Genomic DNA, 27,457 nt, shown 5'->3' on the forward strand with positions numbered 1-27,457 from the left:
CATTGGATGAATATGGATAAACCCTCAGAACTGCTGTTAAATCAGCGTCGATTAGGTTCCACAACGCAGACCTCACCCTGGTATTTGAAAGGTTTGATTTAGAAAGATGCCGTAGTAAAACAAAAGTCAACAGTTTAAAATAATTTGCAGGGAATTTGTTTAATAAATTTCCAAAACTCATTGAGCACAATTTGGTCAACGCCCCTACCTCACACAAGCCCACCCACCACTCCTCTGTTTAAAAAAAGTACAGCAGCCAGATACTGTGATAACTACCAGGGTGAGGTATATTCAACAATGAGGAACTATATACTCTTAAAATAATCGACATTCAATGGATCATTTCCGGACTTCAAGAAATGACGCTGAACTCCCCAGCAGCCTGGTGATCTCTCTGTCGATGACACTGGTGACTGGACAGCTTATAAACAGAGCAGTGCAACAGGGAATGTCACAATGAACTCTGGGGCTTGGGACATCTCCATAGACTATTGCCTCGCTTGCCTCCGCAGAGCTGTCAGCAACTCTTAAATTTTTTTGATGCACTTAAAACCCACCCCTTGTTTGGTAGAACAGTTCTATCACATCGATCCTCAGTTCCAATTCTCTCCAGTGGCCAGGGTTTAGGCTAATGCGCTTTGGCACGGAGCTGAGCACGTTTCCCAGTGACGGCCTGGAAACCGGTCTTGATGCTGGCCACGGAACAGCGTGAGTGACAGGTCTCGCACTGCAAGAAATACAGACGTGTGTCCTTCTGCAGGATGGTATCTGGCGACCGGCAGGTGTGGCAGGTAACGTACTCCTCTGTGAATCGGGGGAAAAGGAGGAGTCAACAAAAAAACATCAGTCATACCAAAAGGTTTTGCAGAAACACAGCCAATTAAATTTTAATCCTTTACATATTGATTGAAAGATACAGCAGGGAAACAGGCCCTTCCGCCCACTGGACCAGTGCCACCCTTTCACACTAGAGGGCTGCACAGCAGTGCAGCTGGTAGAACCATTGCCTCATAGCACCAGAGACCCGGTTCGATCCTGACTTCTGCTGCTATTTGTGTGGAGTTTGCACGTTCGCCCTGCGTGGGTTTCCTCCGGGTGTTCCCGTTACCTCTCGCATTCCAAAGACGTACAGGTTTGTAGCTTAATTGGCTGGGAGTCTAGGACTGAGGCGCGTAGGAAGGAACTGCAGATGCTGGTTTATACCATAGGTAGACACAAAATACTGGAACAACTCAGCAGGACAGACAGCATTTCTGGATAGAAGGAATGGGTGATGCTTTGGGTCTAGACCAGTCTGAAGAAGGATCTCGACCCGAAACGTCACCCATTCCCATCCAAAGATACTGCCTGCCCCATTGAGTTACTCCAGCATTCTAGGACTGAGGTTACAGTTTTGGATTAAGAAATATGCAATTTAGGACTGAAGAGAAAGTTCCTCACTCAGACAGCAGTGATTCTTCAGGGTCAGTTATTGCGTTTGAAACAAGGTTAATAGATTGCTGTCTTTTATGGGTATCAAGGGAGATGGGGAGGCAGAAGGGGCTGCAGACACAGGGATCCGAAGCAAAAGAAAATTGCTGGAGGAACTCAGTGGGTCAAAGAGTGTTTTTGGAAGAAAAGGGATGTTTTCTTAGCCAAAACATTTTAATGTTTTGGCTAAGAACACTGAAGAACGAAGTACAAGATGGCCATCATTTTGACAGAGCAGACGTTCTCCTGCCCCATTACTTATGTTCTACATCAGCGCAAGGTAACACCGATACCAGCAATCACTTAAAATAGTTATTATTTACTATACTCACTGATGTATCTCCGTAACACATTTTCTATTTGTTTTTGCTGAAACCTTCCTTTGATTACGAGCTGGTTATTGCCATCAATGGATCCACTGTTAGAAGAAAAACAATCCACAGGTTACAATAAATATTGTTCAAAATCATCACATTTAATGTCTCCAGATGCGCTGGGAGCACAATGCCTGCCACGTGGGCTCAAGCAGCAGCTGCAGTAAGTTGGCAAGGAGGTGAAGTCGCAACCCATTGCTTTCTGGTGGCCCTGGATGGCAGTATGTGGAGAGAAACATTGATGGGACGCATCAACCATTGATTATAGCCACTGTACTTCACGCTGCATCGGCAAGGCCTACCAACATTATCAAGGACAAGTCTCACATCGGATATTCCCTCTTCTCCCCTCTCACATCAGGCAAGAAGTACAGAAGTATTAAAATGCATACCTCCTGATGCAAGGACAGTTTCTTCCCAGATGTTACCAGGCAACTGAACCATCCTATCACCAACCAGAGAACAGACCTGAGCTACCATCTACCACATTGGAGACCTTTGTACTACCTTTAATCGGACTTTACCTTGCAATAAATGATATTTCCTTCATCCTGTATCTGTACACTGTGGACAGCTTGATGTAATCATGTATAGTCTTTCTGCTGACAGGACAGCACGCCACAAAACGCTTTTCACTGTAACATGGTACACGTGACAATAAACTAAACTGGTCGAAAGGAATTGGCAAAGGTTTCCAGATGATTTTTCTCCAATACAAACATAAGAGTTTGAACGTTCTCCCTGTGACCACGTGGGTTTTCTCCGGGAGCTCTGGTTTCCTCCCACATTCAAAGACATACAGTTTTGTAAGTTAATTGGCTTTAGTAAATTATCCCTAGTGGGTAGGATAGTGTTAGTGCAGGGATCTCCAAACTATGGCCTGCGGGCCGCATCCGGACCGCCATGAGATTTTATCCGGCCCGCAGCAAGCTCTTAGGCTGCGGGGACTGGAAGCAGAAGCTGCCGGTGAAGGTTCGCCGGAGAGCGGATCGCCACCGACCCAGAGCCGGGACAAGGAGAGAGATCGCAGCCCCCCCACGCAAACAACAAACCCAAGGAAACTTCCCTCCTCGCAGCCACCGCTGCCACTCACCCCGGGGGGAGAAAGAGAGGGGGGGGGGGGTGGAGAGTCGGGGTAGAGGGAGCAGCGGGAGCGCGTCAGAGGGTCCGGTGAAGGAGCACGGCCACTTGCGGGGGCTGCTCGCTCCCTCCCTCTCTCTCTCTCTCTCCCAGCGCAATCTGCGTCGCTGCTCCACTCTCTTCTCCGGCCCCGTGTCCCTCTAACGCAGCGAAATAAGAACAAACACAAGTGAAACTTCCTTCCTTGCCGCCACCAGCCACGCGGAGCTTCTGAACAACAACCGCACTTGTGTTTGTTCTTATTTCACCTCGTTAGAGGGAGACAGGGCCGGGGAAGAGAATGGAGCAGCGGTGCAGATCTCGCTGGCTCTAGGTGGGAGAGAGAGAAATAGAGAGAGGAAGCACCCCCCACAAGCGTCGGCGCTCCTTCACCAGACCCTCCGACACCCTCCCCGCGCTCACCCGCTGCTCCCTCTACCCAGATTCTTCCCCCCCCCCCTCTCTCTCCCACTGGTGGTCATTGTATTTTTTTCTGTTTTATAAATAATTGTATACCTACAGTATATATATATTCCAATATTTCAAGCTCTTTTTAAATATTGAATATTATTTATTTGTTGTTAATGTAAATTAACCTAATCTAACCTAGTTTAACCTTTCCTAATCTAACATAACCTAGTCTAAACTTTTTTGAGTTCATTAAATTTATAAAACCCACTTCTTTATTTTTTCCTACGGCCCCCAAAAATGTGCCAAATATATAATGTGGCCGCCATGCTGAAAAGTTTGGAGGCCCCTGTGTTAGTGTACGGAGTGATCGCTGTTCGGCGCGGGCTTGGTGGGCCGAAGGGCCTGTTTCCATGCTGTAAATCTACAATCTACAACAAGAGTCTGCAATTTAACAACACTATATTCTGCACTCTGGTATTTTTCCCCTTTGCATTACCTGTTGTGCATGGCTTGATTGTACTCATGATTGGACTGGAGAGCACGCAAACAAAGCTTCTCTATATCTCAGTACACATGACAACAAGCCAATCCCAATACTTTCAAAAAGAGTTCATGCCAATGTGCAGCATTGGGTTATAAACTGGATTATCTAATATTTTTGCTCATAGCCCTTCAATAGTTTTGGGGTTTTCCAGAGTGCTAATCTTTAAAGGCTTCAAATCACATCATTTAACGTCAAAAACAAATGCCAAAACTCACGTTCCCATTCCCTTGACTTGCAACTAAAAGCTTCTTGTTAAATTTTGAGCTTAGCTAAAAGCAACTGTCTCTCCAGCCAGGCAAAGGAAACTGTAACCAGCCTGCTTAATCCCTCCTCTCTAAATCAAGTGTCTTAATCACGCAGAGAAAACATCAGAACTTGGAGTGAAACAAGATCCACAATGAAAATGGATGACGATTTTTTTTAAACTGAAGCAAATGAAGTAGTAGTCACTGTTTAACCCGGAAGTATGAAGAAGGGTCTCAACCCGAAACGTCACCCATTCCTTCTCTCCTGTCTCACTTACTCCAGCATTTTGTGTTTACCGTCGATTTAAACCAGAATCTGCCATTCTTTCCTACTGCTTAACCCGTGCTGCCCTGGGGCCATCCCTTTGAAAGATTCGCTCATGGCCTTCCATAATTCTCCCCAGCAAGTTTCAGTCGTACCTGCCTCCTCCATCATTTCAGACAACTCATTAGAACCCACTGCACAAAATAAATACAGCTCATATTTGTTGCATCTTGTGCCAGGAGAGAACAAAGTTGAACCTGGCGCGGGATTCTTTGTAACTTTGTAAACGCCCTTTATGTGGCGACTATTGCATACCTTGGGTATGCAATCAAAGAACTTCACTGTGACTTGTCACATATGACAATAAAGTATTCATTCATTCATTTAACTACTGGAAGTGCACATTTAAACCATAATTTCACAAAAGCATCAACATTAAGTACCGTTAGTTTAGTTTAGAGATACAGCATGGAAACAGGCCTTACGGCCCACACTGACCATTGATCACCCGTTCACGCACCAGCTCTACATTATCCCACTTTCTCATCCACTCCCTACACATTAAGGGCAATTTATAGTCTTGTTAACCTACAAACCCGCCATCTTTGGCAGCAGAGACAAATTTAAGTGCCAGAGTAACTCAGCAGGTCAGGCAACATCCCTGGAGAACATGCTGACCCATCGAGTTACTCCAGCACTTTGGTCCTTTTTATTAACTAGCCTCTGCAGTTCCCTGTGCCTCCACTGACCCAACCACATTGTCTGATTGGGACATTGCATTCTCCAGATACCCAGATTTGATCTCAGTTTCGGGTCACATGCTGTCCATTACGGTCTTCAGTGATCTTTTAGCGGCGCTTGGTTTATTGATGACTGAAACTTGAGACATAATTTGACATTTCTTCATTGATGCTAGATCTAAATCCTGGAACATTTCACTCCAGAGCATCAATATGGGCTGCATTTCAAGGGAGGCCGTCACTGTATCTCTAAACTAAACTCAATTCCATTAGCAACTCATTTAATTTACAAAAGTTGTGGCAAAGTTGAAAGATGTCTGTTTTCTCATTAAAATTGGCTAAGACTTTAGAATCGGATCAATCCTCATCTACACTTTAGCACAGTATTTCAAATTCTCTCAAAACATTAAATAAATCTGGATTATGGAACAGAACCTATGCTGTTGGCAGTTTGAGAAATAGAATATAATTTGTAGCTTTTCCACTGGATAACTTGTCAAAAAGTTAGCAACTGTGGTTAAGAGTTATTGTTACAAGTGGCTGCTTCACCAAGTGACCCATGTTAAGCAGAGCAACAGCCACACATACAATCCCCAACTGTTCTGGCAGTGCAGCTTGCTTGAAGGAGAAAATCTCAAGGGGCAGCATTTGAGGAGGTATTGGGACAGAAGGGAAAAGCCTTGGATAGTCAGTAACTGAGGTAATCAGTCTGTAACTGTGGGAATCATTCATTATAGCCTCATTCATTCCTTCTAGCTGATAAGAACTCTACATGTCGCCACATTTTTAGTACAGGTCCACCACCAATTTTTCAGTGACTGTTGGTCAGGCACCTCCATTAATCCGGACAAAATTATGAGAGCGCACTTGAAAGCCCCCCCTCGAAAGTTCTCCTTTAAATGTGGCGCCTAGGCCAGGTGAGACGGCTGATCTCTACATCATCAGGATTTCCGCACCGATCGGCAGGTCGAATTTGCCCCCTGCGCCCAGGACTCTGGAACTCCGGCCTGGCTGGAACCGGCAGATCCATTCCCATTGTTGACTTCCAAGGTCAACTTTGCGGGCAGATATCTCGGCCCCCCGACAGCCCAGGCGACTGTTCCGGTGCTGTTGGACTCCTCTCGGAAGTCGTGACCTCTGTTGGTCTGGCAAAACGGGTAATGCAGAAACGTTCTGGAACCAAGAATGTCAGAAAATCGGTGGTGGACCTAGGAGCACACCGACATAGAGCAAACCAAAAGAGCTAGAGTTTAAATTATGGTTCTTCATTTTGTTTTAAAACTTTCAATTAGTGAAGGACTTCTTTATAGTTTTCCCTAGGGTTAATTCATTGCATTTTTTAAGATTGCATCTTACCTTGTACCCAACTCAGCCAATAAAAATGCCAGAAGATGTTTAGGTTGACGATGCAACCTGGAGGTGAAAGAGAAAAAAAGTGCCACGTTAGTTGTTAATTTATTTATACCTTAAAATACGTTAATTCTACACACCCAAACGCTGTCAAGATAACAATGTTTTATTAAGAGGGTATCAAATTCTTCTGACCGTACCAATAAAGCTGCAAGATCTATCGCAAGGATAATTCATAAAATTTCTATTGAAACCAAGTGACAAAATGCTCAGGAATAATTATGCTCTCCCCACAATAAATACCATATATATTAAAAACAGGTCTTCATGGCAGAGAAGCATTTAAAACGTAGGTAAGAGGAAATTGTGCACAACATCAGAATCACTCAATAGTTTTTTTTTTAATGAATTTCCAAAATAAGCATTATGAAGACCAACAAGTAAATCAGGACAATTCAATAATAGTGAGAATAGATTTGCAGGATTGGAGCTGGAGACTGACACTCACCATAACAACATAACAGAAATACTCCAAGAAAATGAGGGAAACTTTCACTATATGAAAAGAGAGTTCTACCATTATTTTTTTCAGCATTCACCATTTAAATAGTTCAATTACAAGTGTCATGTTTAAACAATAACAGCTGATGGTATATTAGAGAGACAGAAGCTCGAGACTCTGAACAGTTCTGGCTGAATGACTCCAGGTGTCTTTTTATTAATAATACCTCCAAAAAGATTCACCTCTGGCCCAACATCCAGTTACATTAGGTAAATAATTGTTTCATTTATTTTTCAAAGAAATTCTGAAAATAAGATATGTTTTTGATATAAATACTAGTCAAGTGTTGTAGAAAGGATCACAATTTCTGTTATAACCCCAGGGTGCCCAAAGAGCTTTACAGCAAATTAGATGCATTTTGAGATGGTCATTACTGCAATGCAGCAGCCAATTCCAAATAGCAAGCTCCTATGTTCAGCTATGAGATAATGACCCAGATTTTGTTTTTGACAAGCGAGATCTGTTGGAGGATTTATGCATATTCCAGTCAGGCAGATTATACTGCCTTTATTCATTCTGCCAAAAGAAAGTTCTGCACACAATCACCATTCCTGGTAGGTATCCAACTCTCAACTCTTTTAGGCAAGTTTTAGATTGTAAACATGGACAATGTTTTTATGCCACAGAAACATGCGACTCAGCCCAATCCCATGGGCACGGGAAAGTAGTCAACATAATCAATGTCCTTTCTCACCCCAGTCACCCTTTCCTCTCCCCACTTCCGTTGGGCAGAAGTACCCACGAGATTCAGAAACAGCTTCTTCACTTTTATTATCAGACTACTAAACGGTCTTCCCATTAGCTAGGGTGTTGTCTCGACTCTGCAAACCACCTTCTGCAATTGCAAAGTTATAATGCTATAACACTATATTGCTCTTTGGATTTGTGCTCTGTTGCAGTTGTGTATGTGATTGTACTCGTGTATAGTACGATTTTATTTGACTGAATAGCACACATAAAGCTTTTCTCAGCACATGTGACAATAAACCAAAACCAATAAGCCCATACTGGTGCACATGGCCCATGTACTTCCACAAGTGCATACCTAACATAGGTGAGTATCACACCAGAGATATCATTTACCAATAGAAACTGGTCTTTACACTTGCCTATAGCAATACTAACTTAATTTTAACGTGCTTTAATGGCTGTACATCTCTTTAAGATGCCCCAAGTCTGCAAAAGCCACAGGTGAATAGAACACAAATGTACTGATTCTCTCCAAGAATTTTAAGAAGTAAACCTTGTTTTGCCTGCATCATTACAGTGATGGCAGAGACATTTTGGGAGTGCTACCCAACCCTAATGTTGATAAACTAACTAGAGTCTTAGGAATTGTAATAAGACAAAAACCTGAGTACTTAATTCACAAGTGTCAGTTCCAGCTACTCCTTTGAAGTCTGAGGCAGCAATCCAATGCAGATTCCAGTTGTGCGAACCACAGCTCCAGCCGCATGGTAGCAGTTTATGTGACACACTTTGTTGAATTACTACCATATAAATTGTTGCAAGTTTTCTCTTTCCATAATAGGCATCCAAAAGAACATTTCTGCGCAAAGATGTCCTTCAATCATCTTTTATTAGCTTTAAAATCAAAGCAATGTCAGCAGAAAAAGTCAGAAGCCCTTAAAGCATCAAAGAATAAAAAGCAGAGGTGACTCTGCACCACAGTAGGGAGGAAGGCACAAATGCGAGAATAGCCTTACGTTTCCTTTGAAATTGACAGTTGGAGCCATTGACCCGATATGGCGACTTTGATATCCCAGGTTCATTTTCCTCATCTGTATCAGCCAGGACAATAACAAAGGTGACAGAACAAGCCTCCAAACTGTGACATCAAAGAAGAAGACCCTTCTTAAAACAATGATGCACTTTGTACAATGCCATCAGCTTTAAGTGTCACACCATTCACACTGGCTTTTTTTATGGCCACATGGTGTGAATGTTCACAATTTCCCATTGAGCAACCTAAAAGACCACACCTTCATAAAGGACCACACCTTCAAGCCACAAGCATTAGATGTTCAAAAGGAAGGCTCATTAACTTTCTGAAGGGCCACTTAGTCTTGGCACTGATGTCCAAACTCCACATTTTCAAAGAAAACGTAAGAAAAGTATGACCTTAGGAACACGAGGAACAAAATGCTTTTTGATGTTTCACGCAAACATTATAAAACTATGATTAGTGCTGCTATGTACATCTGACCTTCAGGCTGTAACACAGAGTTGCGTCCGATAACAGTAAGTCAGCACACATTGTGAATCAGGACTTTGTGGAAATTAAACTAAATGTTTAGAATCAGTTTTACGTCACTTGATCCTCACTTTACCAGATTCTCCAGGAACCAACCAGAACCTCAAAAATGGAGGAATAATCAATACAGACAGCTGAGATTAGTTTTATAAGAAGATAACTGCAGATGCTGGTACAAATCGAAGGTATTTATTCACAAAATGCTGGAGTAACTCAGCAGGTCAGGCAGCATCTCGGGAGAGAAGGAACGGGTGACGTTTCGGGTCGAGACCCTTCTGCAGACTGAGATTAGTTTAATCTGGCACCATGTTCCAACAGACACTGAGCCAAAAACCCTTTTCCAGTGCTGTACTTTTCTATGTTCTATGCAATAATTACACAACGGCAGCACGGTGTGGTAGAGTTGCTGCCTTATAGCGAATGCAGTGCCGGAGACCCGGGTTCGATCCTGACTGCAGGTGCTGTCTGTACGGAGTTTATACGTTCTCCCTGTGACCTGCGTGGGTTTTCTCCGAGATCTTCGGACTCCTCCCATACTTCAAAGACGTACAGGTTTGTAGGTTAATTGGCTTGGTAAATGTAAAAATTGTCCCTAGTGTGTGTAGGATAGTGTTAATATGTGGGGATCGCTAGTCGGCGCGGACCCGGTGGGCCAAAGGGCCTGTTTCCACGCCGAATCTCTAAACTAAACTCTGAATAAAATTTATATCCCAGCCCTTCAACTTTTAAGACAATAAACTTCCAGGTACAAACCTTACCCCAGAAAGACTGGATACAAAAATGTCATGCAGAATCAAGGAATTGGGGATGCTGGTTTACCAAAAATGACAAAGTGCTGGAGTAACTCAGCGGGTTAGGCAGCATCGCTGAAGAACATCGATAGATGACACTTCTTTACAGCCAATTAAATGTATTTTGGAATGTAGTTGTTTTGCATTGCAGCGCCCAATTTCCAAATAGCAAGCTTCCATGTACGGCAATAAGATAATGACACAGATTTGACAAGTAGGATCTGTTGAAGGATTTGTGCATATTCTAGCCAGGCAGATTATATGTCTCAGAGGTAACGCAAAGACCCCGCTTTAGATTTCAATACAGTTACGGTAACAAGAAGTGACTTGCAAAATATCCAATGGCTGCTGTGGACCATATGCAAGCTATGGTCAAGGTACCAAAACCCTTCCGCAGAAAAGCACCCATACAGTACAAGTCAACACTTACAAGGAAAAGCAGGCTCCCGTGGGGTACTAATATGATCTAAACTTATTTTATATTAGAAATGCCAATTCATATGCCACATCACATAGAGGAACCAAAAGGTGTTGCCCAATTCAAATAATATCACATCCCAACAAGATGAGATTCGGGGCAGCACAGAGGCGCAGCAGGAGTATTGCTGCCTTACGGCACCAGAGACCTGGGTTCGATCCTGACAATGGGTGCTGTCTGTACGGAGTTTGTACGTTCTCCCTGTGCATAGGTTTTCTCCGGATACTCTGGTTTCTTCCCACACTCCCAAAGTTCGTAAATTAATTGGCTTCGGTACAAATTGTAAATTGTCCCTAGTCTGTAGGATAGTGTTGGTGTACGGGAATCGCTGGTTGGCACGGACTTGGTGGGCTGAAGTGCCTGTTCCCGCGCTGTATCTCTAGAGTCTAAAGTAAAATCTAAATATAATATGCATCCTAGTTCCTTTCAGTTACACATGAACTGAACTGTAAAGGGAATAACTGTAAATCATGTTTTTAAGCTCTCACATCTTCACCTTAAAACTATTTGAAGTATGCTCCAGTTTGTTGTTTGGTCAAACTCAAACTTACAAACCTGCACAAATATCAAAGGGGAATTCCAGAAAGAAGAGAGTAATGTTAATTAACAGGATAGAAAGAAACAAGAATGGTTAATTAAAAGAATTGAACATTTAAAAGTATTTATAAAACTGGCGTAAGTGCGATGGGCATTACAGAAGGTGGAGAACCAAGGAACTGCAGATGCTTGTAAAAGACAAAGTGCTGGAGTAACTCAATGGGTCAGGCAGCATTTCTGGAGAACATGGCTAGGTGATGTTTCAGGTCAGTAGGCTTCTTCAGACCCGATATGTCACCTATCCATGTTCACCAAAGATGGATGATCAGCCATGATCACAATGAATGGCAGTGCTGGCTCGAAGGGCCGGACAGCCTCCTCCTGCACCTATTTTCTATGTTTCTATGCTGCCCGCTGAGTTACTCAAGCACTTTGTCTTCTTTTTACAAGACAGAAGGTGATACTTTCCAGAGTACAAAGTCCGATTCATCAATCTAAATTATCAGCGCAATCTCCTCCCTTCTGCATACACAGCCAGCCTTCCCTTGAATGCATCCTTATGATGCATCAATTACCAAGGTAACCAATTCCACATTTTCACTCCTCTCCACATAAAGCAAATGATTCTGAATTCCCCACTTGAATGCTTCGTAACAGATTTATACCAGAAAAGGGTTTGAATGTGAAATGGTAAATTTGTTAATTGAAAACATTTGTATATATTTTCATTGCTGCAGCCTGAAGGTGGTGAAAAATATTTGAAGGAAAAGGACAACTTGGATTTAATTGAAAAAACAGTCATGGAGAAGGTCACAGGATAAATCTCCGAGATCTGCTCATTCCATCCCATGGACATCAAAACAAGAGGGCAAGCTTGTATCTGAATTAGGCACAACTTTCTAAAACAGAGGTTCTTATCAACCCAAGGTCATCATCATTTCCATTAAAATGAAATTGACTTCAGGAAGCATGGTGAAGTACATGCCCAAATCAGCATCAATGGTGCCGAAGTAGAAATGGTTGTTTCAGGTTTCTTGGTTTAATATTATTAATCACCTATCGTGGACCACGCACATTAATCGACAGCCAAGAAGGCACACTAATGCTTTTACTTCCTCAGGAGGCTGAGAAAATTCAGTATGCCTCCAATGATTCTCACAAACATCTACAGATGCACCATAGAAACATGCTGCCACATTGCATCACAGCTGGGCTTGGAAACAGCTCTGCTCAAGACAGAAAATACAGAGGGTTGCAGATGTAGCCTAGTGCATCACACAGACCAGACTTCCCACTGTTGATTCCATCTGCACTTCACATTGCTTCATAAAAGCAGCCAACGTAATCAAAGACCACCCCGGTCATTCGTCCTCTGCTCCAGTCCTGCATAAGGCACAGAAGCTTGAAATTGCGCTCCACCAGACTCAGGTATACCTGCTACCCCTCTGTTAGCAGCCTTCTGAATGGTTCTTCCAAAAGCATGGGTACTGTCATATTCATCTCTATGTGGACATTAAAATTTGTCTATAGAACTGATGCACTACAATGCTGGGAACTATACATCTTCCCCTCATATCTATTGCACTTGAGTTTGACTTGTTGTATTTACGTACAGTGGATCTGCTCTGTTTCGATATCATGCAAAGCAAAGCTTTTCACTTTACCTCAGTACGTGACAATATAATAAACCTAAATCTAATTTTAAAGCAATCTTTCAGATGAAAAGAAGACTGGAAATCTGCAAAGAGGTAGCTCTGAGAACTTACAGTTTGCAGATATCTGTGAAATTCACAAACGACGTCTTCTTGGTTCCCACTCTGACCACTTGAGGTGGTTTCATAACAAACTTTCTCTTCTCCCCAGCCACCATATCTGGATTTTTTTCTCGCATTATATTAAATACACGGGTCAGCAACTAAAGAACAGGAAAAAAAGGCATATTTCATATTAATACTTGCAAGAGTTCCAAACACATGCCTGCAAGATGTATGTGTACGTAGACAGAAATATAACACTAGCTGAAGATTTATGAGATAGGTGCCCTGAACAATTATATCAAGAGAAACCTTTGGGTCTCCTTTCTACAACTGTAAATTTATCTTCACAGCAGCAAAAGAATAACTTTTATTTTATGGATCCATCTCTCAGGGTATTATAGAACTGGTAGGCAAGGTCAAATATAGTTTTGGTCAGGCAGAATACCATTAAAGGGCCTTTCGTCTTTAAATGCCCTGTATTCAGTCAAACAATCTTTCACCCACAAAAAAAGCACGTTCAAGGAATAATAATTTTTAAACATCTACTCAACATGATTTTTCTCTTTGGTTTCTTGCGCTTCTTGGAGTGCGAAGCAATCTGACATAGCTGTCAAATGTAGGTATGGGGTTAAAGGGTGGGGAATGATTGGGCCACAGAGCACAGACATCATTCGACCCCCACTTTACATTCACCACTCAGGAATTTATTATCAAAATATAAAAATCCAGCAGTCACACATACACAATCCCCTCAGGCTATGATTAATTGTAGTAGTAATGTTATAGCTCTAATGGGAAGTAGCTATTGGAATTAATACTTGAATATGACAGAATGTGTACATAAACAGATGTATACATACATTTTGTATCAGGTTAGGGTAAAGCAAGGGAGTTCAAAACACTAAGACTGTCCACATAAAGGTAGCATTTTAATCAGTTCAATCATTGCACTGTGTAAACTGCTTCAGCTGCTGTGTTCCTGTTGCGAAGACACATATACATGACAAATTCTTCAATAAAACAGTCAACCTGGTTTGAGTTACATTATTTATGGATGGAGGCAGCATGACAAAATTGGGTGCATGTGGAAAGAATTTCTCCTGAAATAGTATCCAGACTTTCTTTTAACTGAAGTTTTAGGCCTGGTTTCATTATGTCCTACCAGCTACGTTAAACCTGGCCATCTAAAAGCTGATTTGTTTACATCAGAAATGAATACTTTTAAACTATTTAAAATCTGCCAATGAAGTGGCAAGTACAGAAATGTATAACAATTGAAAACCCAGGGAACTGCATGGCCGGCGATTTGCTACTAATTTTGGAGAATCATTGAACCAGCAAGTGTCTTCAGAAGACGTGCGTTAATAGCAAATTTCTAGCCACAATCCAGTGATTGCTGGAGCAGAAGAAAAATGATTGACACCTTCCAAACCATCTACTGACAACAAGGACACAAGGTCAGATGTAACTCAGCAGGCCAGGAAAAATCTCTAGAGGCCCTTTCATGTTGGGACCCTTCTTCAGACCAAACATTCAGCATCACCTGCCCATGTTCCGGACCCAAAACGTCACCTATCCATTCGGTATTGTTAAAGCGGAGAATTACAGGTCCTTGGTTAGTAAGGGTGTCAAAGGTTGTGGGAGATGGCAGAGAAAGGGTTGAGAGGGAAAGATAGATCAGCCATCGTTCAATGGCGGAGTAGACACGATGGACCAAATCGCCTAATTCTGTTCCTATAATTTATGAAGACATTAACCTACAAACTACAGAAGAGGAAAGGTGGAGAGGACATCTGTAGACTGATTGCTTCCTTTCTCAAGAGTCTCGAGTCTTTAATTGTCATATGTACAAACAATGAAACATTCAAATTCTTAGATGCAGTAGCATATCAGTATAGTTTAGAGATAAGGCATGGAAACAGGCCTTTCGGCCCACCAAGCCCATGCTAAGGATCGAGCACCCATCACACTAGCTCTATGTCATTCCACTTTCACATCCACTCCCTACACACTAAGGGCACTTTACAGGTTTGCGTATGACACAAAGCTCGGTGGTAGTGTGAGCTGCGTGGAGGATGCTATGAGGCTGCAGGGTGACTTGGATAGGTTGGACGAGTGGGCAGATGTATGGCAGATGCAGTATAATGTGGATAAATATGAGGTTATCCACTTTGGTGACAAGAACAAGGCAGATTATTATCTGAATGGTGTCAGGTTAGGAAAAGGGGAGGTGCAACGAGACCTGGGTATCCTTGTACATCAGTCACTGAAAGTAAGCATGCAGGTAGAGCAGGCAGTGAAGAAAGCAAATGGAATATTTGCCTTCATAACAAGAGGATTTGAGTTTAGGAGCAAGGAGGTCCTACTGCAGTTGTACAGGGCCCTGGTGAGACCACACCTGATGTATAGTATGCAGTTTTGGTCTCCTAATTTGAGGAAGGACATTCTTGCTGTTGAGGGAGTTCACCAGGATGGCATGACTGACATATGATGAAAGAATGGATCGATTGGGCTTATATTTACTGGAATTTAGAAGGATGAGAGGGGATCTTTAGAAACATATAAAATTCTTAATGGATTGGACAAGCTAGATGCAGGAAAAATGTTTTCGATGTTGGGGGAGTTCAGAACCAGGGGTCAAAGTTTAAGAATAAGAGGTGGGCCATTTAAGACTGAGACGAGGAAAAACATTTTCATCCAGAGAGCTGTGAATCTGAGGAATTCTCTGCCACAGAAGGCAGTGGAGGCCAATTCACTGAATGTATTCAAAGCTAGATATAGCTCTTAGGGCTAACGGTATCAAGGAATATGGGGAGAAAGCAGGAATGGGGTACTGATTTTGGATCATCAGCCATGATCATATTGAACGGTGGTGCTGGCTCAAAGGGCCAAATGGCACACTGCTGCACCTATTTTTCTATGTTTACAGAGGGCCAATTAACCTCAACCCCGCACATCTTCAGATGTGGGAGGAGCCCGGAGAAAACCCAGGCCGTCACAGGGAGAACATGTAAACTCCATACAGAGAGCACCCAAGATCAGGATCAAACCTGGGTTTTCTGTGCTGGGAGGTAGCAGCTCTACCAGCTACATCGTTGTAAAAATAAGGGGTTGCCATTTATTCTGAAGAGGCGAAATGTTTTCTGAAGATGGCGAGTCCTCAAAGGCAGGGTCACTAAATACCTACGGCAAAAGAGGACATTCTTCATCACAAGAGGGTGAATGGGTTACTATGGGAATGCAGAGCTGAGATTACAATCGTGTTAGTTTATTAAATGACAGAGCAAACTTAAGGGGCTGAATGGCTTATTCCTAATATATGGGAAAATTGTACTCTCTGTCAGAGATGTTCCGACAAGGTCACCAGGAGTTTATTCACAAAATGCTGGAGTAACTCAGCAGGTCAGGCAGCATCTCGGGAGAGAAGGAATGGGTGACGTTTCGGGTCGAGACCCTTCTTCAGACTGATGTCAGGGGGGCGGGACAAAGGAAGGATATAGGTGGAGACAGGAAGTTAGAGGGAGAACTGGGAAGGGGGGGGGAAGAGAGGGATAGAGGAACTATCTAAAGTTGGAGAAGTCAATGTTCATACCGCTGGGCTGCAAGCTGCCCAAGCGAAATATGAGGTGCTGTTCCTCCAATTTCCGGTGGGCCTCACTATGGCACTGGAGGAGGCCCATGGCAGACAGGTCAGTCTGGGAGTGGGGGTTGAAGTGCTCGGCCACCGGGAGATCAGGTTGGTTAAGGCGGACTGAGCGAAGATGTTGAGCGAAACAATCGCCGAGCCTGCGTTTGGTTTCGCCGATGTAAAGAAGTTGACATCTAGAGCAGCGGATACAATAGATGAGGTTGGAGGAGGTGCAGGTGAACCTCTGCCTCACCTGTTTGGGTCCTTGGATGGAGTTGGGGGGGAGGTAAAGGGACAGGTGTTGCATCTCCTGCAGTTGCTGGGGAAAGTGCCCGGGGATGGGGTGGTTTGGGTAGGACGGGACGAGTGGACCAGGGAGTTACGGAGGGAACGGTCTCTGCGGAACGCGGAAAGGGGAGAGGATGTAAAGATGTGGCCAGTAGTGGGGTCCCGTTGTAGGTGACGGAAATGTTGGAGGATGATTTGTTGGATACGCTGGCTGATAGGGTGGAAGGTGAGAACGAGGGGGATTCTGTCCTTGTTACGAATGGGGGGAGGGGGAGCAAGAGCGGAACTGCGGGATGTAGAAGAGACCCTAATGAGAGCCTCATCTATAATGGAAGAGGGGAGGCCCCGTTTCCTGAAGAATGAGGACATCTCTGATTTGAATTACGTCCTCACATAATAACCAGTATGTATTTTTACCTCGTCGTAAGTGTAGTCTCGTTCGGATCCAGCCCACGCTGGCCCAGTCGAGGAGAAGAAAGTGATACCATCTCTGATGTCCTAGTGCGAAACACCTCATCCCGGGCGTAGATGTGGCATAGACGGAGGAATTGGGAGTAGGGGATAGACTTTTTGCAGGAGACAGGGTGGGAAGAAGTGTAGTCCAGATAGCTGTGTGAGTCAGTGGGTTTATAGTAGATGTCAGTCACTAGTCTGTCTCCTGTGATGGAGATGGCGAGGTCCAGAAACGGGAGGGAGATGTCGGTGATCGTCCAAGTATATTTAAGGGCAGGATGGAAATTGGAAGTGAAGTGTATGAAGTCAGGGAGTTCTGCATGGGTACAAGAGGGTATCACCAGGAGTAATAAGTTGATGCAATGTGGTGTCATAAAAGATGATGCAATGTGATGTAATTCAATGACTCAGTGACAGGCAGAGGCAGCAGTGGGAAAACTATTATGAAAATCATCAGCAGGGGAGGATACAAAACCAGTCGCAGTCACAATCTCCGTTCACTCATATCGGTCGGTATGGCAATAGTGGTGTAAGATATGCAAAAGCTAAGAGGTGGGGGCCGATAGTTGCTGCTTTGATGAACTAAATAATTATTTGTAAATACATCAGTGAAGGGTTTGTGCAACACGAGGTACTGGCGGAACACAGCAGGTCAGACAGCATCTGTGGAGGGAATGGACAGGTGACGTTTTGGGTCAGGACCCTTCTTCTGACTCCAGCACTTTTGTGTTTTTGATTGAAAGATACAGCATGGAAACGGGTCCTTTGGCCCATCAAGTTCATGCCGGCCATCGATCACCCATTCACAAATGTTCTGTTATCTTACTTTCCATCCACTTCCTACAAACTAGGGGCAAAGTAGGGGCTTCCCCTAAAGAAATACTGCTTCCTAACCTTCATTCCATCAGAAGTGAAGACAGAAAAGATAATTAAAAAACACGTCCTCACATAATAACCAGTATGTATTTTTACCTCGTCGTAAGTGTAGTCTCGTTCGGATCCAGCCCACGCTGGCCCAGTCGAGGAGAAGAAAGTGATACCATCGTCTCTTTTGCTTTCATCGTCATCGATTACTGAGGAAATAAATCACAACTTTGTGAGAGAAGAAATTGTAACGTAGTCAAGTGTTATGTGGAGATGTCGGGAGAATGGGGTTTAGAGGGAAAGATAGGTCAGCCATGATTTAATGGCGGAGTAGACTCGATGGCCTAATTCTGCTGTGATGACCTATGAACTTATCTTTCTGCAACCTTTAACATCATTACTAATCGAGTACCTGTTAATCTCCGCTTTATGTCGTCTCCAGATCATGTGCAGGCAGCGGAGGGTCACAACCCGAAACATAACTTATCCATGTTCTCCAGGAATGCTGCCTGACATGCTGAGTTACTCCTGCACTTTGTGCCTTTCCTTGGTAAACCCACATCTGCAGTTCTTTGTTTCCTCAGAGGTGATTAGTTTATCTTGGCATGTTTAGCACAGGCATTGTGTGCCGAGGGGCCTATTCCTGTACTGTTCTATGTTGTAAACCTAAGGGAAAATGCATTAAAACCCAGCTTTCATTCAGATCTTGATTCAATCACATGACCACTCTAGATAAGCAGGGTTCAGGCAATTATCCCATTTTCATATCCACTCCATATATATATTTTACATGCAATTTACAGGGGCCAATTAACCTATAAACCCTCACGTCTTTGGAATGTGGGAGGAGACCAGAGAAAACCCATATGGTCACGGGGGGAAGACACAAACTCCACACAAGACAGCACCCAAGGTCAGGATCAAACCCCGGTCTTTAGTGCTGCGAGGCAGCGGCTTTATCAGCTGCAACACTATTTTACCCAATACATTTGTCAGCTAGGGGATGGAGTGGAAGACCATCGATGGTCAACTTCTTATGGTAAAATACTCACTGCCATCAATCCCCTCAATTATTTCCTCATCTTCGAAGGTGACAGGTTTTGGTTTCTTCTTTCGCATCATGCTCATGTCAAATGCATCATCATCAGCTTCTCCCTGCTCAGGCACCTCATTTTCAATCTTCAGATCCTAAGTGTCAAAATTTCCATAAATTAAACACCCCACACCATTGCAAAGGAAACGCAGACTGATCAAAAGAGCTTTGGTTTGGTAGCAACTACTTTAAAATATATTCTCTCAAATGAGGATAGAGAATCTTAGGAAAAACTGCGAGCGATTACATTACTGTTTATCACCAGCCTGCATATAACCAGAATGCAACTTTAAAAGAACAGATGACAATAGAGAACAATAATGAGTGTTGTTTTTTCCATGATCCAAAAGTTTTTAAAGATAAGGTGCTAGCCCAAAAACGTCATAGAGTAAGAGTCAGAGTATTACGGCTCAGATCCATTTTGAAATCGTGTCGGAAGGACCTGCAGATGCTGGTTTATACCAAAGATAGACACAAAGTGCTGGAGTAACTCAGTGGTCAGGCAGCATCTCTGGAGAAAAAGAGTAGGTGAAGTTTTGGGGTGGAACCCTTCTTCAGATTGAAGTATTTACTCCAACATGTTGTTTCTATCGGAAGTGATTTTTGAATTGTATCACACTTCATTTTTTCTAATGCTATTCATTCAGCAAATCAGATAAGTTCATTTTTTCATACGTGTAATACTCATTTGGCAAATAGGGAAGTTTCTCATATCACAGGTCAACATGGCCCCACATTACTAACCTTTATACCATCATCAATGTCAAAAGCTTTCTTTGACTTCTTCTTTTTCTTCTTTTGATTGATGAAATCCAAGTCATCTAAGTCATCTGTGGCATCTACGATTGAAGAAAAATATTCTTAGTAGATTATACAACAAATAGGGATTGAAAAATAGAACTTATGGCCCGAGAAAGTACACGGCGGTGTGTATATGGAATGAGCTGCCAGAGGAGGTAGTTAAGCAGGTACAATGACAGCATTTAAAAGATGCTTGGTCAGCTACGTGGATAGGAAAAGTTTAGAACAATATGGACAAAATGTGGGCAAATTGAAATTGCTTGGATGGCGCATCTTGGTCACATAGATCAGTTGCACCGAAGAGCCTGTTTCCGTGTTGTATGATTACGATATTTTATACCGCAAAACGCTGTGGTCGTTGAACGTGAACCACAGCCAGAGCACGGTTCAGCCCAATCCATGTCAAATATTTAAGAATTAATCTGATTTTTTTTCTTATCACATTTTGCTCCCAAATAACTCTCCCAAGTCCTATTTATGACATAATTTGTCTATAATAAATCATAAAGAAATTACAAACCAAGCATTCAGTTGAATTGGTTTACCAGGCACGATTCACAACCCTTCAACTACATCAGTTTGTATATTACTTTATAAAAGCCTCCAGCTGTTAAGAAGCAAGGCAGTCACATAACAGCACAGCGCTTTCCAATCACAACCCAGTAAGGGTGTCACCTGCCACAAGCATGAATGCCATTCACATTTAATTCTGATTACAGCAGGAGTCCAAATTCAAAATGTAACTATGTGTTAAATGTGCAAAGGACCAACCAAAAAAGAAACCTCTCGCAATGCAGGGTACATCTGTAGTTTTAGTTTAGTTTAGAGATACAACATGGAAACAACTCTTCAACCCACCGAGTCCATCAGCGATCATTCGTTCACACTAGTTCTATCCTACACACCAAGGACAATTCACAGAAGCCAACCTGCAAACCTGAAATCAAATCAGTCCGAAGAAGGGTCTCGACCCGAAACGTCACCCATTCCTTCTCTCCAGAGATGCTGCCTGGCTCGCTGAGTTACTCAAACATTTTGTGTCTACCTACAAACCTGAACATCTTTGGGATGTGGGAGGAAATCTGAGCACCCACGTGGTCACAGGGAGAACGTACAAACTCGGGTCAGACACCACATAGTCAGGATCGAACCAAAGTCTCTAGCGGTAACACAGCAACTCTAGCACTGTGCCGCCTACAGCTCTACAAGGCCAAAAATGTGAATTTTATATTGATCTTGGCGATGTACTCTCAAAGTTACTGACCAGGAACTCGGGTCATATATGAATGATCTTTGAACAAGCATTACAAACTGTCTGGGTAGCAACAGCTATATCTTTCTGTACACCCATACAACATCTGATGTAATGGTTGAACATTCATTTTATCCAACAACTGACTCATTGCACAATGTGGTAACAAGCCTTTGTGTAAAAAAAAAAGGCAATACGGGGAGAAAAGACGAGGTACGAGGGTAAACTAGCCAATAATATAAAGGAGGACAGTGAAAGCTTTTTTAGGTATGTGAAGAGGAAAAAAATAGTCAAGGCAAATGTGGGTCCCTTGAAGACAGAAGCAGGGGAATTTATTATGGGGAACAAGGAAATGGCAGACGAGTTGAACCGGTACTCTGTCTTCACTGAGGATACAAACAATCTCCCAGATGTTCTAGTGGCCAGAGATCCTAGGGTGACGGAGGAACTGGAGGAAATCCACATTAGGCAGGAAAAAGTTTTGGGTAGACTGATGGGACTGAAGGCTGGTAAATCCCCAGGGCCTAATGGTCTGCATCCTACAGTACATAAAGAAGGTGGCTCTAGAAACTGTGGATGCATTGGTGATCATTTTCCAATGTTCTATAGATTCAGGGTCAGTTCCTGTGGATTGGAGGGTAGCTAATGTTATCCCACTATTTAAGAAAGGAGGGAGAGAGAAAACAGGACATTATAGATCAGTTAGTCTGACATCAGTGGTGGGAAAGATGCTGGAGTCAATTATAAAAGACGAAATTGCGGAGCATTTGGATAGCAGTAACAGGATCGTTCCGAGTCAGCATGGATTTACGAAGGGAAAATCATGCTTCACTAATGTACTGGAATTTTTTGAGGATGGAACTAGGAAAATTGAGCCGGTGGATGTGGTGTACCTCGACTTTCAGAAAGCCTTCGACAAGGTCCCACATAGGAGATTGGTGGGCAAAATTAGAGCACATGGTATTGGAGGTAGGGTACTGACATGGATAGAAAATTAGTTGACAGACAAAAAGCAAAGAGTGGGGATAAATGGGTCCCTTTCAGAATGGCAGGCAGTGACTAGTGGGGTACCGCAAGGCTCGGTGCTGGGACCGCAGCTATTTACAATATACATCAATGACTTGGATGAAGGGATTAAAAGTACCATTAGCAAATCTGCAGATGATACAAAGCTGGGTGGCAGTGTGAACTGTGAGGAAGATGCTATGAGGTTGCAGGGTGACTTGAACAGGTTGTGTGAGTGGGCGGATGCATGGCAGATGCAGTTTAATGTGGATTAGTGTGAGGTTATCCACTTTGGTGGTAAGAATAGGAAGGTAGATTATTATCTGAATGGTGTCAAGTTAGGAAAAGGGGACGTACAACAACATCTGGGTGTCCTAGTGCATCAGTCACTGGAAGGAAGCATGCAGGTACAGCAGGCAGTGAAGAAAGCCAATGGAATGTTGGCCTTTATAACAAGAGGAGTTGAGTATAGGAGCAAAGAGGTCCTTCTGCAGTTGTACAGGGCCCTAGAGAGACCGCACCTGGAGTACTGTGTGCAGTTTTGGTCTCCAAATTTGAGGAAGGATATTCTTGCTATTGAGGGCGCGCAGCGTAGGTTTACTAAGTTAATTCCCGGAATGGCGGGAATGTCATATGTTGAAAGACTGGAGCAACTAGGCTTGTATACACTGGAATTTAGAAGGATGAGAGGAGATCTTATTGAAACGTATAAGATTATTAAGGGGTTGGACACGTTAGAGGCAGGAAACATGTTTCCAATGTTGGGGGAGTCCAGAACCAGGGGCCACAGTTTAAGAATAAGGGGTAGGCCATTTAGAACGGAGATGAGGAAAAACTTTTTCAGCCAGAGAGTTGTGAATCTGTGGAATTCTCTGCCTTAGAAGGCAGTGGAGGCCAATTCTCTGAATGCATTCAAGAGATATCTAGATAGAGGGGGTATGGGGAGAAGGCAGGAACGGGGTACTGATTGAGAATGATCACATTGAATGGCTGGCTCGAAGGGCCGAATGGCCTACGCCTGCACCTATTGTTTATTAAGCTTCAATTGTCTATTAAGCTGAAAATTGGCTTCAGTAAAATGTCTTTTGTAAAATTGGCTTCAGTAAAAGGTTAATTGGCTTCTGTAAAGTGTGTAGGATAGAGCTACTGTACGGGGGTGATCGCTGGTCGGCACGGACAGGGTAGGCCGAAGGGCCTGTTTCTGTGCTGTATCAAGTTCTAAAGGGCTCTGACCCAAAACATCTGTCCTCCAAAGATCTGCTGAGTTCCCCCAACACTGTGTTCTGCAGACGATTTTAGCATCTGCATTTCTCTTTGTCTAAAGCTCAGCATTCCTCCTTTTATTAATATGAGTAACATCAGTTAGAACCTTTGGGTCCATTACTGCTCCAACACCAAAGAACTATGGAAAACTAGACTGCTGGCAGACCTGAACAAGGTGAATGGGGTCAGATGAGGTTGTGCATACTTTAGTTGCTCCATCTCATTGTTACATGAAATAATGAAATAGAGCTACACAAAGAACAGTTGCTGAAAATACTGCTGGTCAGACAACTGGCTTTCACGTTTAATCTCTAGAAAACACCCAACCTTTCACAACCAATCAATAAAATGTCTGTACATTCCACCCAGCAGTAAACTGCCCGACTCAAAATATCGGCCATCCATGTCTACCACAGATGCTACCTGTCCCGCCGAGTTACTCCGGCACCTTGTGCCTTGAACTGAGATTGGCATTGCTTGATTTGAATGAATGGCTGTTTATCCCACTGAATCTGAAATGTTTGGAGGCAAAGGTCTATATCACAATACTTTCAGGACATATCCAACACTCTGTATCCACCTCTTTGATCTACATATTGTGCTTGAGTTTGACTTGATTTTATCTGTGTATGGTATTATCTGATCTAATAGCATGCAAAACAAAGTTTTGCACTGTACCTCGGTACATGTGACAATCATAAACTTACAATCATAAGTGGGGTTTGTTGAAACATTTTCCTATGTACATGTGATGATGGCAAATTTAATATTATTGGCAGGAGTAAGAGGGAATTTATTTACTACCCAAGAGGTGGAGGAGCTGTAGGACGGGGTGTGGATGCTCCGGGGGGGGGGGTGACGACGACGACTGTGCTGCAGGAGCATTGAGAGAAGTGCCACTCACTGCCTAAAAACACCAGCCACATCATATTTGAAAAGGTATCCAGATATCAGCACCTGATGTTGTGTAACTAGAGGGTGAGAGCGGGGAAGTTAAATTCACCCAAATATTTCATTATTTTAATACTGGCATGGAAAGGTTGATCCTTCAGCGTAAATTTTACAATTTTGATGTTTTACTTATTCTTTTCGCTATTTTTATTGTCCATCTGCAATTGCAGAGTAGGTGGCAACAAGTCATTTCCTGAACTGCTGCGGGCCTTCTGACAGCACTCCCACTGTTCATAATTTATAGGCCATTCAGCCCATCAAGTCTACTCCACCATTCAATCATAGCTGATATATCTTTCTCTCTTAACCCCACTCTGCTGCCTCCTCCCCATAACCCTTGACACCCTTACTCATAAAGAATTTGTCAATCTCTTGTCTTAAAAATATCCATTGACCATATTTCTATGCCAAAACCTAATTAATATGTTAGAAGCCCCATACTGAATTCTAATTTTAAAATAATTTTGAAATATTGTATTAAATGAATTGAAATACCTTTCTTCTTACTATCTTCATCATCTGCTTCCAGAACTTTCTCCTCCAGGTTCTCTGATATTATGGCCTCCTTGCATTCTGTTGCTGGGATCTCCTCTGTTTGCTGCTCTGTGCCATCTTCTTCCAACATGAAAGGCTTCTTCTTTTTCTTCTTTTTTTTGCTCATAGTGGGATCAAAAATCATCTGTGTATGTGAGAGAGGGAGAGGAAGAGAGAAAGAACAGACATTTGATCAATTATGGTTTCAAAACAAGTTCGCATGTTTAAAAAAATATTATTCTTAATTATTCTGCAAAGGAAGAACTAAACTCGTTACAACTCTATTTTTTTGTTCTACATCTACTTGGCAAGGTTTCAGTATTTTTCTCAAAAGGAATTGTTGCAATCATATAAATAAGCAAGGTCATCAGTGCAGGAAATACTTCCAACAATCCATCCTCTGTACAATGCACACATTAAGTCAGAAAAAAGGTTAATTTTGCAAACAAAAAAGTATAATTTTATTTCATTTTTGTCCTGTCCAAAATCAGCACTATTTCTGAACCAGAGCCTCCAGTCAGCAACTGCTGAACGCCCTTCAAACGTTATCAAGGATAACAATGGAACGGATAATATATGAAAGAAACATTGTAGGTTTCACACAAAATTGATTCAGACTATTCAGAAAGTGCAAACCAAATGGATATTGCGGGCCCTGGTTATGCTTGATGTAGTGCATGATCATAACATGAGATGCCCTCTTGGAAACACGACAAAGAATGCTTAGTTTAGAGATACAGCATGGAAACAGGCCCTTTGGCCCACTGAGTCCACGCTTGCCGTCGATCACCCGTTTGCACATTTTATATTATTCCACTTTCTATTCACTCCCTACATACTGGGGGCAGTTTTCAGAGGCCCTACAAACTTGCACGTCTTTGGGATGCGGGAGGAAACAGGAAGACCCACATTAAACCCATGCAGTCACAGGGAGACCATGCAAACTCCACACAGACAGCACCCATAATTAGGATCAGACCAGGGCCTCTGGTGATGTGAGGCAGTTCTACATCAATATGCCGCCTTTTGCGGAAGACAGACGTTCTCTTCATCATACGAGTCATAGTGGTACAGTGCGGAAACAGGCCTCTTGGCCTAACTTGACCACACCAGCCAACAAGTCCCAGCTACATTAGTCGAATTATTTATTTAAGACAACAGGCATGCTAACATTTTGAACAAATTAAAATGAGATAACATGCATGCTTTGCATCATCAAAGCTGTTAATAGGATCTTATGGATGTCAGTTTATTTCTTGTAGCCGGAGTCTTGGTGTGGTCTTGGTTTGATAAATGCAAATATTTAACTCAACTCTGTCCACCTAGCACCCACAGGGCCTGTCTCACCCTTCCCACCCCCTTTATACAAGGTACCTTCCCTCTCCAAACTCAGTCAAGTTTTTGACCCAAAATGGCAACAACTCTTCCCCACCATGCTGCTCAACTCACTGATTTTTTAAAAAAAAACTTTTTTCTTGAGATTCCAGCAGTTAGAGTCCCACATCCAAACATTTGCATAAATATTAGATAAGAATTAAAATTTCAGAAATAACCCGGCACACATCTTCATTGCAACAGGAAACAGGATAAATGGGACTAGGAATCCCGAACACTGACTCCCATGGAGTCAACTGGTATTGTGCCAGACGGTAGTAAATTTTGCCAATTCCCACCAACAATCAAGTTTCAGCTGATGAATCAGTACGTCCATATAATGAGCAACATACGAAAATAGTACTGAAAGTAACAAAGGCAGACAACGCAGGAGTAACTCAGCGGGTCAGACAGCATCTGTGGAGAACCAATGTCACATGGATTGGTGACATTTCATGTTCGGACCCATCTTCGCATTGAAGAGGCCTGACCCGAAACGTCACCTCCCCTCCACTTCCTCCCTCCCCTCTCACATACACCTCATCCTTCTCCCACCTTTCGCCCTTCCCCTCATTTCTTCCCTTTCCCCCCTCTCGCCAACATTCCCTTTCTTCCCCCCACTCCCTTCCCTCTCTCATCGCCCCCCTCCCTCACCCCCGCCTGCACCGGGAGGAGGGGGGGAAGGAAGAGGAGAGGAAGGGGAGAGATGTGACACCAGTAACACACGCGGCCCCCGGAGGTGGGACTCTGATGATGGGCTCCCACCGCCCGGGATGGCGACAACGTGACGGGCCCGAGGGCGCGACGGCCACGCCAGAACCAGGCCGGGTAGGCCTCAGGCTCCAGCGGCCGCCGCCACGGGCTCAGGATTCGAACCGCAGGCCTCGGCTGCACGAGGGTTCAGACCCACCGACCGACCGACCTCGTCTCCCGACATGGCGGCGCCTCCTGTGTGTGAGTCCGGCTCTCCGCTGCTCGTCCTTCGGTCCCCCCGGCACCTCCGCTCACAGCGCGACAGCGAGAGCGCGCGCCGCCGCCGCGCCCGCGCCTGACA

General features: G+C 43.4%; 1 protein-coding gene across 2 annotated transcripts; it reads right to left on the bottom strand.

Moving 5' to 3' along the window:
* Nucleotides 1-140: 140 nt before the first annotated feature.
* Nucleotides 141-27,457, bottom strand: eif2s2 (eukaryotic translation initiation factor 2, subunit 2 beta). 2 transcript variants are annotated; one of them, XM_078418859.1, is made up of 9 exons: nucleotides 27,326-27,457; nucleotides 24,991-25,174; nucleotides 19,968-20,062; nucleotides 19,183-19,318; nucleotides 18,239-18,339; nucleotides 12,907-13,055; nucleotides 6,525-6,581; nucleotides 1,803-1,888; nucleotides 141-804 (listed from the first exon to the last, which is right to left on the bottom strand). In XM_078418859.1, exons 1-9 carry the CDS (start codon nucleotides 27,338-27,340, stop codon nucleotides 629-631), a joined length of 999 nt encoding a protein of 332 aa, XP_078274985.1. In that variant the 5' UTR covers nucleotides 27,341-27,457; the 3' UTR covers nucleotides 141-628. The 2 variants fall into 2 exon arrangements, with proteins under 2 accessions (XP_078274985.1, XP_078274984.1); XM_078418858.1 differs by having other exon boundaries at nucleotides 27,314-27,456.

The sequence above is a fragment of the Rhinoraja longicauda genome, chromosome 22 (genome assembly GCF_053455715.1).
Source record: "Rhinoraja longicauda isolate Sanriku21f chromosome 22, sRhiLon1.1, whole genome shotgun sequence".
Lineage (NCBI taxonomy): Eukaryota > Metazoa > Chordata > Chondrichthyes > Rajiformes > Arhynchobatidae > Rhinoraja > Rhinoraja longicauda.